Below are 15,046 nucleotides of genomic sequence, written 5' to 3' on the forward strand. Positions count from 1 at the left end.
TGCGGGAAGCAAATTGTTTTTTTTTTTTTTTTTTATGGTTCACATACACGTGTGCTTGAAATTGAATATACGTTGAAACAAACTTGTTTATGTGAGTGTTTTGCAGTTAGATCGGACTTGGACACAGTTATGGTCTCTCTCTCCTAATGTTTCGGTGTGTCCTTCATTTTTAGCTGTACATTTCTCTATTCACACGTCCAGATTTATTCGCCTTTTCACTCAATAACGTCATTCAAAAAAAAAAAACAGAAGAAACTGAATTTGCCATTTTTGGTTACTACCACACCATTTCCAAATTAGTTTTCTTTCATGACCTATCTAGCTTCTTCTTTCTTTCCTCTCCTTTGGTTTTCGTGTGTTTCCTTCATCCCCAAGGAAACCCGGAACCAACCCTGGGTTTCTCTCTGGATCATCGCTTTTGCTCTTTCACAGATTTTCATTTCTGTGCTTAAAACTGTCAAATTATGGCACTAAATCTGCAGCCGATCATACTTATCTTCATCGCATGTTTCGGAATCTTCACCTACGTTGTTTTTGCAAAAACCGATAGCCAAGACGGTGAGTGGTTCTTATTGAATCATTTGAAAAAGTTGTGATCCGATCTTGAAATCAGAGAGGTGGTTATAAAATTTCACTTTGGCTCAACGTTAGGAAGCCTGATCATTTATGGATTTTTGTAGTATCGGCTCTTAATGACGCTTATAAGAGCATGAACTCTCCATCAAAACTTAAAGGATGGTCTTCAAGCGGAGGCGATCCTTGTGGTGATTCATGGGATGGCATTACTTGCAAAGGCTCTTCTGTTACTGAAATGTTTGTTAACTTCCTCTCCGGTCTTGATCAATGGTTTGTTTGCATCTTCATCGATTCTGATTTTCTTGTTTTTCGTTTTCTGTTTCTGTAGAAAAGTATCGGGACGTGGACTCAGTGGATCTTTAGGTTACCAGCTTGGAAACTTGAAATCACTCACTTACCTGTGAGAATATGTCTACTCTCAATACATCTCCTTATTCTCTACTTTCTTGATCAAATTCAGGTTGATGATATTAGCTACATGTTCTGTTTTGTCATTGTAACAGTGATGTAAGCAAGAACAATCTTAACGGAAACTTACCCTACCAGCTTCCTGACAAGCTTACTTATCTGTAAGTATCTTTGAATTACGATTCCATAGTATATGATGTTCATGAGTACACAATTTCAATGCGTTGAGCTTTACTTAAATATTGCAGAGATGGCTCTGAGAATGACTTCAACGGTAATGTGCCATACTCGGTATCTCTCATGAATGATCTCAGTTACCTGTAAGCCAAAGACACTTAATTTAACTCAATCGCATAATCTTTTCCCGCGTATCACCATTTTCTTCATGCCCATTCTTGTATCTACTCAGAAACCTTGGCCGTAACAACCTCAATGGTGAACTCAGCGACATGTTTCAAAAGCTTCCAAAACTTGAAACAATGTAAGCCACATACATTTGTTTTGCAGCTATTTTGGAAAGATTTCATTAACTTCATTGAGTATATGTTTCGCAGTGATCTGTCTTCCAATCAACTCACGGGAAAACTACCGCAGAGTTTTGCCAATCTAACAGGCCTTAAAACACTGTAAGAGAAGAAAGCACTTCGAAGTAGTTGCTAAAATCTAAATCCTTTGTACTGTTACTCACCTATCTACTAACAGGCACTTGCAAGATAACCAATTCAAAGGCTCTATAAATGCTCTCAGGGACCTCCCTCAGATTGATGATGTGTTAGTATTTTTCAGGCTATATATATCACATATCTTATCCTTGAAATAACAACTTTCTTTCATTAATGTTGTTTATGAATCTTGTGTTGACAGAAACGTCGCAAACAATCAATTTACTGGTTGGATCCCAAACGAGTTGAAGAACATTGGAAACCTTGAGTAAGTTTTATAATCTCTCACATTCTCTCTTAAACACAATTAAAAAGAGCAAAAGCATTAATGTTGTTTTCTTCAATTTCTTGGTTAGAACTGGAGGAAACAAGTGGTCAAGCGGAAGAGCTCCTTCACCACCTCCCGGAACCCGTCACATAGACAGAAACTCATCGGGAGGCGGTGGAGGAAGCAGCAAGGCTCTGACACTTGGAGTTATAATAGCGGTTTCTTGTATAGGTGGACTCATTTTAATTGCAGGAGTGATTGCATTGTTTTCTCGAAGAAAGAACTCTCATCATTCTTCTCACTTTTTTGACGAAGAGAAAGGATCCAACCGAAACAAGCCACTCTTTACACCACAATCCTCTCAGATGCTTCAATTCGATAATATGGAAGAATTCAAAGGCCAGAAGACAGTTGATTCTAATACTTCACTTGAAACAAAGCCTTCTGTTAAAAGAACTTCTTCTGTCAGTTTCAAGAACTCTCCTACTTTTCATCTCATACCTTCTACGCAAGTGGCTGCAACCCCTGATCATTCCTCCACCCCCGAAAACTCTCCTGATACACGCGGTGTGAAGGTGTTTTCACTAACGGATTTGCAGAATTCCGCGTCTTGTTTCTCTCCGAATCGCCTTCTTGGTGAAGGAACCATTGGACGTGTTTATAAAGCTAAATTTCAAGATGGAAGGGTTTGTTTTCCTTTTCTTTCATTACACTTTTCATTCTTCTCAAGAAACTTAGTTTAGATCTCTTTCTTGTTATCCGTTTTTAAAACAGAAATATGCAGTCAAAGAGATTGATTCTTCACTGTTAGGAAAAGGAAATCCGGAAGAGTTTTCACACATAGTGTCGAGTATCTCGAGTATTCACCACAAGAATATGGCAGAACTCGTGGGTTATTGTTCAGAACAAGGAAGGAATATGCTTGTTTATGAGTATTTCACAAGTGGATCACTTCACAGATTTCTTCACCTGTCTGATGATTTCAGCAAACCATTAACTTGGAACACCAGAATCCGAATCGCTCTTGGAACTGCTCAAGCTATAGAGTAATTAGTTAAACCATTTGTTTGAGGAGAATCATCGAACTAGCTACTTGCTGCTCTTCTTTATTTTCCTTTTTAGCTTCTGACAAGAAACTCTCTTTGGTCAGGTACCTTCATGAAACATGTTCGCCTCCGCTAGTTCACAAGAACATCAAGTCATCGAACATTTTACTCGACAATGAGCTAAATCCCCGCCTCTCAGACTATGGCTTGGCAAACTTTCACCACGTGAGCTTCTTTGAAAACTAGTACTATAGAGATACAGAGTTGTTTCAAATCAATTTAAATGTCTTATTTCTTGAAACTGCAGCGCACAAGTCAGAATCTTGGAGTAGGATACAATGCCCCGGAATGCACAGATCCCTCGGCTTACACACAAAAGAGCGACGTATACAGCTTTGGTGTGGTGATGCTTGAGCTGCTAACTGGTCGAACGCCTTATGACAGGTTTCATTCTCAAACAGAAATCTCTGATATAATATACAGAATCATATAAGTATCTGAAATGGTTTTTGCTTGCCTCTAATCTTCAGTGAGAGGCCAAAAGCAGAACAGTCTTTAGTTCGTTGGGCAAAGCCGCAGCTTAAAGACATGGATACTCTGGATGAAATGGTGGATCCCGCGTTGTGCGGACTCTACGCTCCAGAATCTGTATCAGCCTTCGCGGATATAGTTTCCATCTGCGTAATGGTATGCTCATTGTTGATTCTCTATTGTGTTATTATGTTCATTAGAGTTTTCAAGTTCAAGGTTTCTGATAGTGGATTGTTATTAATTTATTTTCAGACGGAGCCTGGACTTCGGCCTCCAGTGTCAAATGTGGTGGAGGCATTGAAGAGGCTAGTGTAGTCTAGTGCCTCAAGTCATTTTGATGAGCCAAAGGTATTAAAAGAAGAAGAATAACTCTTTTGGAGATTGAGGCTAAAACCTGAGAAACTTCTGATCAAAATCAAGTAGGAACTCAAAAGCTATTGGATTCAGGTTTGTATAGAGAGATACATAGGTGGTAAAGATGGTGGAGGAAAAGAGAGACAGATTCTATTATTTGGGTTTTTGTTTCAGATCATGTCTTAACATTTAGATTAATCTTTTACACATTGAGAAAAGTTGAAAAAGCTTGTAGTGTCTCACAGTACACCCTCTCTTACAATCCATCATCTATAAACACACAAATCAAAATGCAATATAAAATCCAAAATTCTCGTCACTGTAAGAATATTAACAATTAAACCAGAAAGCTCTGTTTTCGGAAACAGAGCCGTCTGTTCATAAACATACATCGACAAATTAAATGTACTATATTCATATTTCTCCTGATTTGTTTATGATATTTTTTTTCTTGTATAGTATTACCTAACACGAATATCTTAATTTATCCATCCTGATTATTACATTAAATCTAAAGAAGAAAGCTTCTTGTATTTGCGAGCTTACTTCTTTCCTTTTCAAAGAAGAATTGAAAATTGCAGCATAAAGAAAAAAGAAACTGTGTCTCAGTGTCATTGTTGTTTCTTGCTATTATCAGCCAGTACATGTTCATCTAAGACAGCATCCTCGGATTGGTCGTCGTTCGACAAGTTCCCATCATCTTCTTCGCTGCTCCATTTCCTTACGAATTTGGGAACCATGCTTTTTACATCCCTTGCCTCCGACACTTGATCCATATCGTTCACTCTTTCAAACCGGACAGCACTAACTTTTCTTGCATTCCCTGCTAGTATCTGCACACCCAAAAAAGACCTTGATTAGTTCAAAACATTGACGATGCTTTGTGCCAGATACGATAATGAGCCAATCAATACCTCTACTCTATAGATTTGGTTCTTTTCCTTTGGCTCTTGCCTCTCCTGTTTCCCTTCCTCCTCGTCACCATCCTCTTCCCAGCTTTCCTTTTCAAGAACAACCTTCACACTTTCTCCAGTTTTTGGGATATACCCAAAGGCTTCACACACAAAGCCTGAGACTGTCTCGTACTGAATGCCCTGCTTCCCAGATGAACAAACATTGTGGGTTTTACTTTTAAAGAACATAGCATGTTCCAAGGGCTTAAATAAAATCGTTTCTGCCTACAAGTAACCTTAAAGATGTTCTGTTTTCAAAGTTAAAAGATAACCCTGAGGAATGCTCGAAGACGTAATAAAGAGGTATAGAAGATACTGCTAATTATTACATTACCTCTGGCATTTTCATATTCAGTTCTTCAGATAGCTGGTCAATCGATGTATTAGCATCAACATCATATATGCCCTCATCTCTCATGACAATATACCCTGTTTTCTTCTGAATCTCCTCCTATTGAGCCAAAATCATGGAGGCCAGAAATCAAGTAATGGAATAGAGCCTTACTAATGTGCAAATAAGTTATGTAAGACAGGTTAATCATATCAACAGGTCTCTAAATGTAGGTCTAGAATGAATTTCCGAAAGAGTTGAAACTAGGACACTTACTTTGGAATCATTTTCATCAAAAATTTCACCAACAATCTCTTCGACAACATCTTCAAGAGTTACTATCTGCAGAACCAAATTAGAGGAAAGAGATTAGCTAATTGTGGAAGGTAGAGTAAAGAAGCACAAAAGAAGAGCAGCACATACTCCAATCGTTCCACCATATTCATTAAGGACAACTGCCATGTGAACCTTTCTTATTCGAAATTCTCTAAGAAGATTCCAAACAGACATTGAATCTGCAAAGTGTAACATATATCATTAGAATCTCTTCACTGTATAATAATTCAGTGTGAAGAATAAGTGTTTAATGTCTGTAATACAACAATCTAATTTAATCTGAATGGAGAAAATCTGAAGCATTCAAATGCCTAGGGGTTTGGCAACAAATCCAAAAGCAAACACATTGATAATTACCAGGGACGAAGTATGCAGGTTTATGTGCCATGTCCCCCACAGAAGTACTTTCGAGCAGATCACCCTTCAAAATCAAACACAATGAACAGAAAGAAACCCTAAGATATACTGGAAACAAGAAATAGGAAATGAAACTGTCAAACCTTCTGAACATAATCTAGGAGATCCATAGCATATGCAATTCCCACGATATTATCAATACGCTGCTCAAAAACAGGCACCCTGAGAAGAAATTTAATTGAGCGTGATGAATAATCGAAGGAAAACGGCTTCAGAAAGAAGGCTTTGTAAATTTGTTTACCTTGAGTACTGATGGGTCACCCACATGCTATGGAACTCGACTAGACTGGCGCTGGCGTCAATTGCAACAACATCAACAAGAGGAGTCATCACCTCTCGAACATGGGTATCCTTAATCTCCAACACATTTTCAATCATATCCTGCAGGGCAATCGGTAGCATAAACATAGGTCTGGTACAGATTTATAAAACTAATATATTACAAAACTCATCATACCTGCTCCTCTTCTTCAATGGCACCACTTAATTCTGCACCTCTTAGCATCAGTTTCAACTCATCTTCAGTAACATATGGTTCACTGACAAAAAAAAAAGGCCAAGAGATTTACATCTAGGATCTGCTAACTTTTACCAAGGAGAAAGGCTAGTTTGCTTAGATGACGATCAGCAAACTGATTCAAATATTAAACAATTCTAGGCTGATGCATACCTCCGTCCTTTCAAACCAAGAATTTTCAGTATTCCCATTGACAGATATGTGACAATCCTCCCGACAGGATATAATATTAAGGAAAGCCATGCCACTGGCCTGACCTATGCACAGCCATACAACATAAGTCATGTCTTTCTTTTACTACCCACATATGAGATTTGAACTATTTCCTATCAGAAGGGTCACAATGAGCAAAGCCAATGGATCACATAAAGTTTGCTTAGAGTGAACCAATGACAATTAATTTTAACTTACCACAATCCTTGCAACTTCTTGAGCATTGTGGACAGCAACACTTTTTGGAGTAATCTCAGTCAGGAGTAAAATAGCCACCTATATAGTCAATCAAGAATGGCAAATTCTTAGGAAGCAATAATACTGATAAAAGAAATAGCCACACAGAAACAAAAGAGGCATTGTACTAAACCAAACAAAAGGATTTAAAAGTTTACAGGTATGAAAAAGTGTTATAGACAATTATACTTACTGTCATCAATCCAGTGGCTGCACTAACACCAGCTTCCCCAAATATAGCTGTTGCTGCTTCGGTGACCAGGGCAGTTGCCGCAATATTCACAACACTAAGACCAACCACAAGACCTAAGATAAGAGACAATATTTAAAGCAATCCTCTAAAGACAATTCGTATCTAGGAAAAAAGCAGTACGTTGTTCCAATAAGTATAGTCGTCAAGAATCTGGTAACATCACTCCGGAGCATTCTGAATACACCATTCTCTGGTTCTTTCTCAGCCAACTCACGCACCTGAGATGAGCCGCACATAAAACAGCAAAATGTCAAAACCAATCAGATACAAAAAAGAAAGAACATTGGAGACCAGACAAAAAAAATGTATGGAAGTTTCAAACTCTGTAACTTAAACAACATATTCTTGCCAATCAATCTCGTTGTTCCACACAATCAAGTTTGTGTTTCCAATAAAGAGAACATACAGATCAAAACAGCTCAACCGCGTGCTACATTTTTTGAACATAGGCACTACTAAATTAACCAAAAGTAATTCTCTGATTTTACCTTCCACGGCCACAGAGTGGTAATGGACGTCTCTGCCATAGAGAAGAATGCTGAGAGGCTGAGCAGCGCAGCCAGAATTAGACCTTGCTCTCTAAGAACCCTAAGAACCTGGTAAATTTTCGGCAAAGCATTCTTAAACAACACGACGCTCTGACCAAACACCTCATAGCCTGCTTCCATCACACCAGCCGATGCCAACACTTTTTGGCATCCATACAAGAACACTCCACACACTACAGCTCCCAAAACAATTCCACGTTTCAGCAAAACCTTAATCGACTCCAGCTCCTTTTCGCCAGATTCAGAATTTTGTTGACTACCTTCGTGACATTGACTGGAGCTAAACAGCATAAAGCGACTTCTGTAGCTAAATTCACAACTTCGTCTGAATCTAAAACTCAAATTGGAGCTTTTAGAAGAACTCAACGCCACAGGGCAGTGCAGCTCAGCTCTCGGCAGAAATCTTCCTGAAAGCTTCGATTTTTGACCATATCTCTTCAAATTTAAGGTTTTAGAGTCAATGACAGATCGACCCAGAACAGATAACTCAAGTGCCATACCCGTCATAAAAATCTGATAATAGAAAACCCTAGAGCAAACAAAAACAGAACCCTCAAGCAAGAATTCCTCCGGTATGTAACGTGTGGGAAGAGCTCAAGAATGAAGAAAGATAAGACGGCTCCTCCTTACTCAGTCAATGTCTCTCTAAATGCTCAGAAGCGTCTAAAATTGGTCACCAAAAGGATAGTTATCTGTTTAGTGAAAACGAAATGGAGAGTGTGAGAATGAGAACTAGGGTTCATTGCTGAAATGGGGAAACCCCTCCGGCAGCGAAAAGCCGAAAATGGTGATGTTGCGGAGAAAAAAGGCGCAGCCTTTCCTCCGTCAAAATTGTTTTTCTCAGACCAAAGTCGCTCGTGAGCAAGTGGCAGATAATGGTTAAATTACATTAATACCCTTATGGCATCCACCAACCAAGCAACCACGGGAAAAAAAGCGCTTACTAACCGGCCCGGTTTGTTCATGGACCCGTGTGATCTTTGATTTAATAAACTAACCCGGTTTGCTCTTCAAAGAAGCAGTTGCGTCGGTTCTTTCTTTGATCAAATCAATAATGGGAAAACGTTTCTGAACATCTTTTATTGCATTAATTTGAAACTAGCGATGTAGAATCATCGTTATTAGGGGTTAAACAGTAGTACAAGCTATAAACTAAGAACAAAAGCTTTTAACAAAACTATGATAAGTGTTTCTTCTTGTGTGAATCAATTATCCAGCTAGTGTTGCAGCTGAACCAGATTCAGACATCCTAATTTTTCCTTCATCGTCATCATCACCAGGAAAATAGCAAAGTTTTTACTTCACTCGAAACTGGAACTAGATCTTGAGGTGTACTCTGCCACAAGTTTAGAAAAAGATGAAGACTTGTCCTCCAGTAGTCTCACTGGCGTATCATACTCCTCAATGATCCCTGCCAATAGAACAAAACAAGACATTCCTCAATGATTCATATGCATACATGTTCAATAGAATGAATTTGACTCTTTTTTTTCAGACAAACCATTGCTTAGAAGCAGAACCATGTCGCTGTCAATAACTGAAGATATCCTGTGTGCAATGGTTATCACTGTACAATCTGAGAAGTGTTCTCTTAACGTTTTCTGAATCAGATTGTCAGTTGCAGTGTCAACAGAAGCAGTTGCTTCATCAAGCACCAAGATTTTGCTTCTCTTGAGAAGAACTCTCCCGAGACACACTAGTTGTCTCTGACCCATACTCCAATTCTCTCCATTCTCGCTCACAGATGAGTCGAGCTTTTGCTCCTTTTTCCTCACCTCGTCTCCTAGTTGGCACTTGTCAAGAGCCTAAAACACAGCGCAAACATTATTCAAGACTCAACTTTGTTTAAACTAGTTACAGAAAGAAGAACGTGCGACTTTCAGAGATTTAAACCGACGTACCTCCCAGATTTGATCATCTGTGTACTCTTCAAGAGGGTCCAAGTTACTTCTCATTGTTCCTTCAAACATGGTTGGATCTTGGGGTATAATGCTTAGTCTTAAACGCAAGTCATGCAACCCAATGGTCAAAATATTCACTCCATCTATCCTGATTTCTCCAGCTGAAGGTTCTACAATGCGGAAAAGAGTTTGTATCAAAGTCGATTTCCCGCTTCCTGTCCTTCCAACAATTCCTGTTCTTAAACCTCCTTTGAATGTGCATGTTATTCCTCGCAACACAAGAGGCATATGTGGAGCATATTGAACCTAACAATGTGTCAAAATTTTGCCAAATGGTTGAGATATAAAATAAAACAAGTGCGAGCTCTATATCACAAATTTTGATAGGAGCAAGGTATAATAGATATGGATACCTGAAGATCACGGAGTTCAACTTCACCACGTGAAGGCCATGATTGCTCAGGTCGGTTCGATTCGATCACAAGAGGTGGTTCACTGGGAACACTTGCATACTGAAGAATCCTCTCAACCGATATGATTTTGTTCTCAAGATTACAGAGAGTCCAAATCAACCAAGCTTGCAGTGTATTCAAACTGAGTCCATAAGTCACGGCTAATCCCGCGAGACTCGGATCAATCACTCCAGTAGGTATGGAGACCAAGAAAACCAATGAAAAGACAAATGTAAGTGATGACAACATATCAAGACGAAAGCAAAGCCATTCCATTGCTCCAGCCGTATAGAATTTGGGCCTAGAGTAACCATCACTTAGCCTCATGTTGTCAGAACGGAATCTAGATTCTTGGCTGAAACTCCTAATGGTTGTCGCTCCTGAAATCGTTTCAGAAAAATGCTGAATCAGAGGAGCTTTGCATACTCCAACTAATCGCGAAAGTTCTCGTGCTGCAGCTATGTAATACCGCTGCAAAGTTGAAGCTTTTTGTCACAATTTCATCACTTTAATAAACTTAACTATACTTTGACAGAATCAACAACTCTTATGGAAGACTAAATTGTAAAGCTTATTGGAAAATACCTGATACCATATGGAGGCAGCAACCACAGGGATGAAGACGAGAAAAACCAGCCAAGAAACTTGAGACATAACTCCAATGATTCCAATAAGCTGAATGACTGTGATAGCAACTGATCCAAATTGATACGGTAGTTCCAAATCTACTGCGGATTGGTCGGTAGAAGCCTATACAAGGAAAAAATGGAACACAATGATTACCAAATAGATATATATGGAAATCCTCAAACAACTATAGTGGCCAGCAACGTACTCTACTCATGATTCTTCCACTTGGAGTGGAATCAAAGAAAGACATCGGAGAACGAAAAATGCAGTGATGCATTTTATGAAACAGTTCAGTAGCAGTCTTGTAACCAGCGGTGACAAGAAGCGTGGCTCTAAGAAGAATGCAGAGGGAACTTCCAAAGGCCAAAGCCACATACACAATCATTAACGTGGAAAGTTTCACAGGAGCTTGCACATCCTCAGAAACAGGAGTAGCCCAAGCCATCCAGTAGTTGCTTCCAATCTGTAGAAGCTGAAAGAGAATTTGCCCCAACAATATGAAAGGCACAAGAGCTCCTCCGTATGCCAGTGTGATATATTTCCAGTATACATCCAAAGCGACACTACCTTTCTCCCTCTCTTCCTCTTGAACAAGTTGTCTTTGAGGCTCCCCAGAATCTAATTTATCATTCTTCAGATCTTGACTTTCTTGTTTCCCTTCGAAACCGATATCATCTTTCACAATACCATTTTGTTGGCCTAAAGTTGATTTCTCAGAAACAGAATTGGCATCAACAGCATCAACTACTGCGAGAGCCTCCTGATGCGCACCTATAAGCTCCATGAAATCAGTTCCAGAGTTGAGGATATCACTGTATCTTCCAGCTTGGCTAATTCTCCCATCTTTCATGACCTGAGGCATAAGAAGATTTTGGATGATTTCATATTCTCAGTGATACAAAATATATACTATATAGGAAGATAAAAGACAATAAACTATTCACATACCAGTATAAGATCAGCAGCAGGTAAGAACTCAACTTGATGAGTTACATATATAACCGATTTGGAACACAAAAGCCCCAGTAAAACTTCCTGAAATAAGTGTGAGAATAAAAATCAATTTGATACATGATTGTTTACAGAAGAATAAACCACAATCTCAATAATGGGTAAGACAGAAGATTGTACCTTAAAGAGATGTGACCCTGTGTGTGCATCCACAGCACTAAAAGGATCATCGAACAGATAGATATCCGCATCTTGGTAGAGAGCACGTGCAATCTGTATCCTTTGCTTTTGTCCACCACTCAAATTGATGCCACGTTCTCCAATAACGGTCTGATCACCGAATGAAAGTATCTCCAGATCCTTACTCAAAGAACATGCTTCAAGCACCTTGTCATATCGTTCTCTTTCCATAGGTTTGCCAAACAAGATGTTATCCTCAATTTTACCACTCTGAATCCAAGGAGATTGTGCAACATACGCTTTTGTCCCACAAACCTTCAGACTTCCAGATATCTTGGGTACTTCTCCTAGTAAAGATGAAAGTAAACTCGATTTCCCAGAGCCGACGGTACCACAAACTGCAACCTTCATCCCAGGAAAGACCTTGAAATTTATGTCTTTTAGAGTTGGGTTAGGCGATGAGATATCCCAAGATAAAGTGCTGTTGATCACTTCTATTGCCACTTCTGAACTTCCCTTAGGAAGCCTCTCTACAATGTCTGGCTGCAAATTATCCAGACAAAGGTAGGATGCAAGTCTATCAAGAGAGACTTTTGTCTGCACAATCATGGAGATAGTGTCAGGAAGATTGTAGATCGGCTCTTGTAGAATCCTGAAGGTTGCAAGTGCAGAGAGTATCTTTCCTGATTCAAGGGGAATTCCAAGAAGTATACAAGCACCAAAAGTGGAGACTGACACCAGAGTAGGAGCCCCCCAGAAAACAAAGCTAATAACAGCCGAGTTATACACATACTTTTTCAGCCATCCTTCCTCAGATTTGCGAAGATCGAAAATCTTGGAGAGAAACTTCATTTCCCATCCTTGAAGCTTGAGAATCCTCATGTTTCTTAAGATCTCAGATGTTGATTTCATCCGGCTATCCTTAGCTTCCATTAACTTCTCCTGAAACCTCTCTTGCATTCTCCCGAATGGAAAATTCACAAGCATTACTATAATGGTAGCAATTAAAGCCGCTATTGATGCTAGACCAAGATTTCTATACAAGATCCACAGAGCTAGACCGACTTGTAACAAGACCATCCAGGGGTCATGCATGTACCAACTAAAATTACCAATCCTCTCGGCATCCACAGTCATGAAATTGATAATCTCCCCACTTGTGCGTCCTTGTTTTGACTGGCATGAAAGGGTCAGACCCTTTTCGTATATCATTGCAACCAAGACTGATCTCATCCTAATACCAACCTTCTGTAGCCTAAAGAACCAATGTCTCTGTGAAAGGCACTCCACAAGCTTAGCACCAAAGAAACTAATGACTAGCACATATCCCTCGTGGTTGTACTGTCTACGTCCATTAAGGTATTGAACGAAAGTGTCAATGAGTGCTGGCCCAACATATGATGCAACCGTGTAGATGAAAGCAAAGAAGGCTGTTACTAGAATCTCCCACTGAGCCGAAAAATACAACGCTTTTATAAGCTTGAACGTGGTAACGCCACTTCTCTCGCCCCCATCTGATGCTTCAAGCATACTCCTAAACTTAGGAGCTAACCCGATTACGCTGTCAGTATCATGAAGCTGCGGAACATCTTCTAGATCAATGATTTTCTTGTTTCCAAGGTCTATTAATGGACTCATCCATGAGAAAGTCAAAAGCCTGAGAATGCCAGCTCTCGAGTAAGGAGTAGCCTCATCACTCCCATTGGTTTTATTCAACTCAACAGCGCCACCACCACCAACACGAGAATCACCACCGTTCAATAGAGGTTCTTCCAAAACTCCATTACTGTTGCTTCTATCTTTCTTGAGGAAAGCCACGTAACCGAGAAACACAGCAGCACTAAAAGCGACTATATCGAACACCAGAAGGTGAAAAGGTACGGTATCATGTCTCTTGTACATCACAAAATCTACCACAAGAGAGTAGCAAGAGACGGCGAGATAGAAAACCAACCATAGCCTAAGTAAAAAGGGAGCCTTTAAATGCTCAAAATCCCTGCAGCGATGCAAACAAATCGACAAAACCCCCCAAGAAACCATTCCCAATAGAAACCCAAGGGAAGAAACTAGCTGGTCACTATCTGACCAGCCACTCTCGTACCAATAGAAACCACTCAACGACATCAACAGAAGATTAAGCAGAGACAGGGCTAAACTACAAAAGAGAGCCGACTTAAACCCAAAATCTCTCTTATCTTTTAAGCTCTCCGTAACATCATAACCACCATTTCCCCTAATTCTCTTACGAACCCATGAGCAAAAGAGGACCAGCAACAAAACCGCGTGTAAGAAACCAGAAACCCATCTCAGGAAAAGAGGTTTAAGAAGAAAAGACCTAGAATCCGGAGGCAAAATAGATTCCGAAAACGAGAACAGCATTGCTAACATACCGGTACCCGTCGTGGAACCGAGAAAGTCCATGGCTTTATCGCTCTCTCTCTTCTCTCTGTTTTCCAATGATTTGAAAAAGGTTCGTAATTAAAATATTATTTGGTAGCGGCGAGTTTTGGAGGAGGAGGCTACTTATAGAAGAGTGGAGTGATGATGTAGACAGAATATCTTGGAGAGCACGCTCACGAAGCCAAGAGGAAGAAGAAGAAGAAGAAGAAGAAGAAGAAAGAGACAAGTCTCCGTTCCTCTCCTCTCAAACCCCACCAGAGCACTTTGGCTTCGTTTGTTTTTTACCACTTTCACGGGTCTTTGACAATCTATATTTCCAATTTATTAAAATGTTGAGAAAACAAATTTGGTTACTGTTTTTTAGCCAAAAAAAAAGGATATTCGTTTAATATCCATGTTTTTTTTTTTTCCTATCTTAAGATGAGCTGATTTGTTGCCAAAATATTGATACGAATTTTGAAGAAGAAAAAAGGAAATAAAGTTGGTACCTGCTAATAGTACTATAGAACTCATGTATTTATTTTTACTTCTATTTTGAATTTTGCAGCTGTTTAATTCGATTTATCAATTGTAAAAAGGAAAAAAAAGAAGAGAAAATCGATTTGTTAAAACTTTCATAAAAGAAATTCTTTATTCACAAGTCTCATTGGAAAAGATAGGGGATAGAGCCATTTTTTCGAAAGCAAGTGCTTGCTGACTTTTCAACTACGATCCATGTCTGTCTGATGACGTACCATTTACCTTTAAATAAAGTTGTCTTCTTAGCTTGTGGTTCTAAATTTAAGATACTAGTACATATTAAGCTTCAATTTTCATTTTATGTCACTTTTTATTTTTTTCTATGTTCTTTTTTTCTTTGTTAAATATCCGACACACTAATAC

At 39.3% G+C, this 15,046-nt stretch overlaps 4 protein-coding genes across 5 annotated transcripts; 2 read left to right on the top strand and 2 right to left on the bottom strand.

Annotated features, from left to right (window-relative positions):
• The first annotated feature begins 118 nt into the window (after window positions 1-118).
• On the top strand, window positions 119-4,253 carry LOC9318871 (protein STRUBBELIG-RECEPTOR FAMILY 4). Its single transcript, XM_021033689.1, has 15 exons — window positions 119-558; window positions 681-813; window positions 905-976; window positions 1,080-1,145; window positions 1,233-1,304; window positions 1,394-1,465; window positions 1,539-1,610; window positions 1,687-1,755; window positions 1,849-1,914; window positions 2,003-2,600; window positions 2,689-2,960; window positions 3,065-3,185; window positions 3,268-3,404; window positions 3,491-3,647; window positions 3,744-4,253. The coding sequence occupies exons 1-15, from the start codon at window positions 465-467 to the stop codon at window positions 3,804-3,806; spliced, it is 2,064 nt and encodes a 687-aa protein (XP_020889348.1). The 5' UTR covers window positions 119-464; the 3' UTR covers window positions 3,807-4,253.
• LOC9318872 (putative DUF21 domain-containing protein At3g13070, chloroplastic) lies at window positions 4,239-8,501 on the bottom strand. Of its 2 annotated transcripts, none has more exons than XM_002884894.2 (14): window positions 7,591-8,501; window positions 7,223-7,320; window positions 7,043-7,136; window positions 6,811-6,888; window positions 6,553-6,656; window positions 6,340-6,421; window positions 6,124-6,263; window positions 5,966-6,044; window positions 5,823-5,886; window positions 5,553-5,644; window positions 5,406-5,471; window positions 5,133-5,249; window positions 4,760-4,939; window positions 4,239-4,678 (listed from the first exon to the last, which is right to left on the bottom strand). In XM_002884894.2, exons 1-14 carry the CDS (start codon window positions 8,155-8,157, stop codon window positions 4,457-4,459), a joined length of 1,983 nt encoding a protein of 660 aa, XP_002884940.1. In that variant the 5' UTR covers window positions 8,158-8,501; the 3' UTR covers window positions 4,239-4,456. The 2 variants fall into 2 exon arrangements, with proteins under 2 accessions (XP_002884940.1, XP_020889349.1); XM_021033690.1 differs by having other exon boundaries at window positions 4,288-4,678; window positions 4,760-4,942; window positions 7,591-8,177.
• LOC110230493 lies at window positions 8,153-8,656 on the top strand. Its single transcript, XM_021033692.1, is given in 3 exon segments — window positions 8,153-8,323; window positions 8,326-8,394; window positions 8,397-8,656. Coding segments are annotated over 3 exon segments (279 nt in total). The 5' UTR covers window positions 8,153-8,250; the 3' UTR covers window positions 8,534-8,656.
• A 59-nt stretch (window positions 8,657-8,715) lies between these two features.
• On the bottom strand, window positions 8,716-14,640 carry LOC9321007 (ABC transporter C family member 3). Its single transcript, XM_002884895.2, has 8 exons — window positions 11,765-14,640; window positions 11,582-11,668; window positions 10,839-11,486; window positions 10,589-10,753; window positions 9,965-10,474; window positions 9,552-9,857; window positions 9,152-9,455; window positions 8,716-9,061 (listed from the first exon to the last, which is right to left on the bottom strand). The coding sequence occupies exons 1-8, from the start codon at window positions 14,183-14,185 to the stop codon at window positions 8,952-8,954; spliced, it is 4,551 nt and encodes a 1,516-aa protein (XP_002884941.1). The 5' UTR covers window positions 14,186-14,640; the 3' UTR covers window positions 8,716-8,951.
• Between the last annotated feature and the right edge of the window lie 406 nt (window positions 14,641-15,046).

Source organism: Arabidopsis lyrata (assembly GCF_000004255.2).
Source record: "Arabidopsis lyrata subsp. lyrata unplaced genomic scaffold ARALYscaffold_3, whole genome shotgun sequence".
Lineage (NCBI taxonomy): Eukaryota > Viridiplantae > Streptophyta > Magnoliopsida > Brassicales > Brassicaceae > Arabidopsis > Arabidopsis lyrata.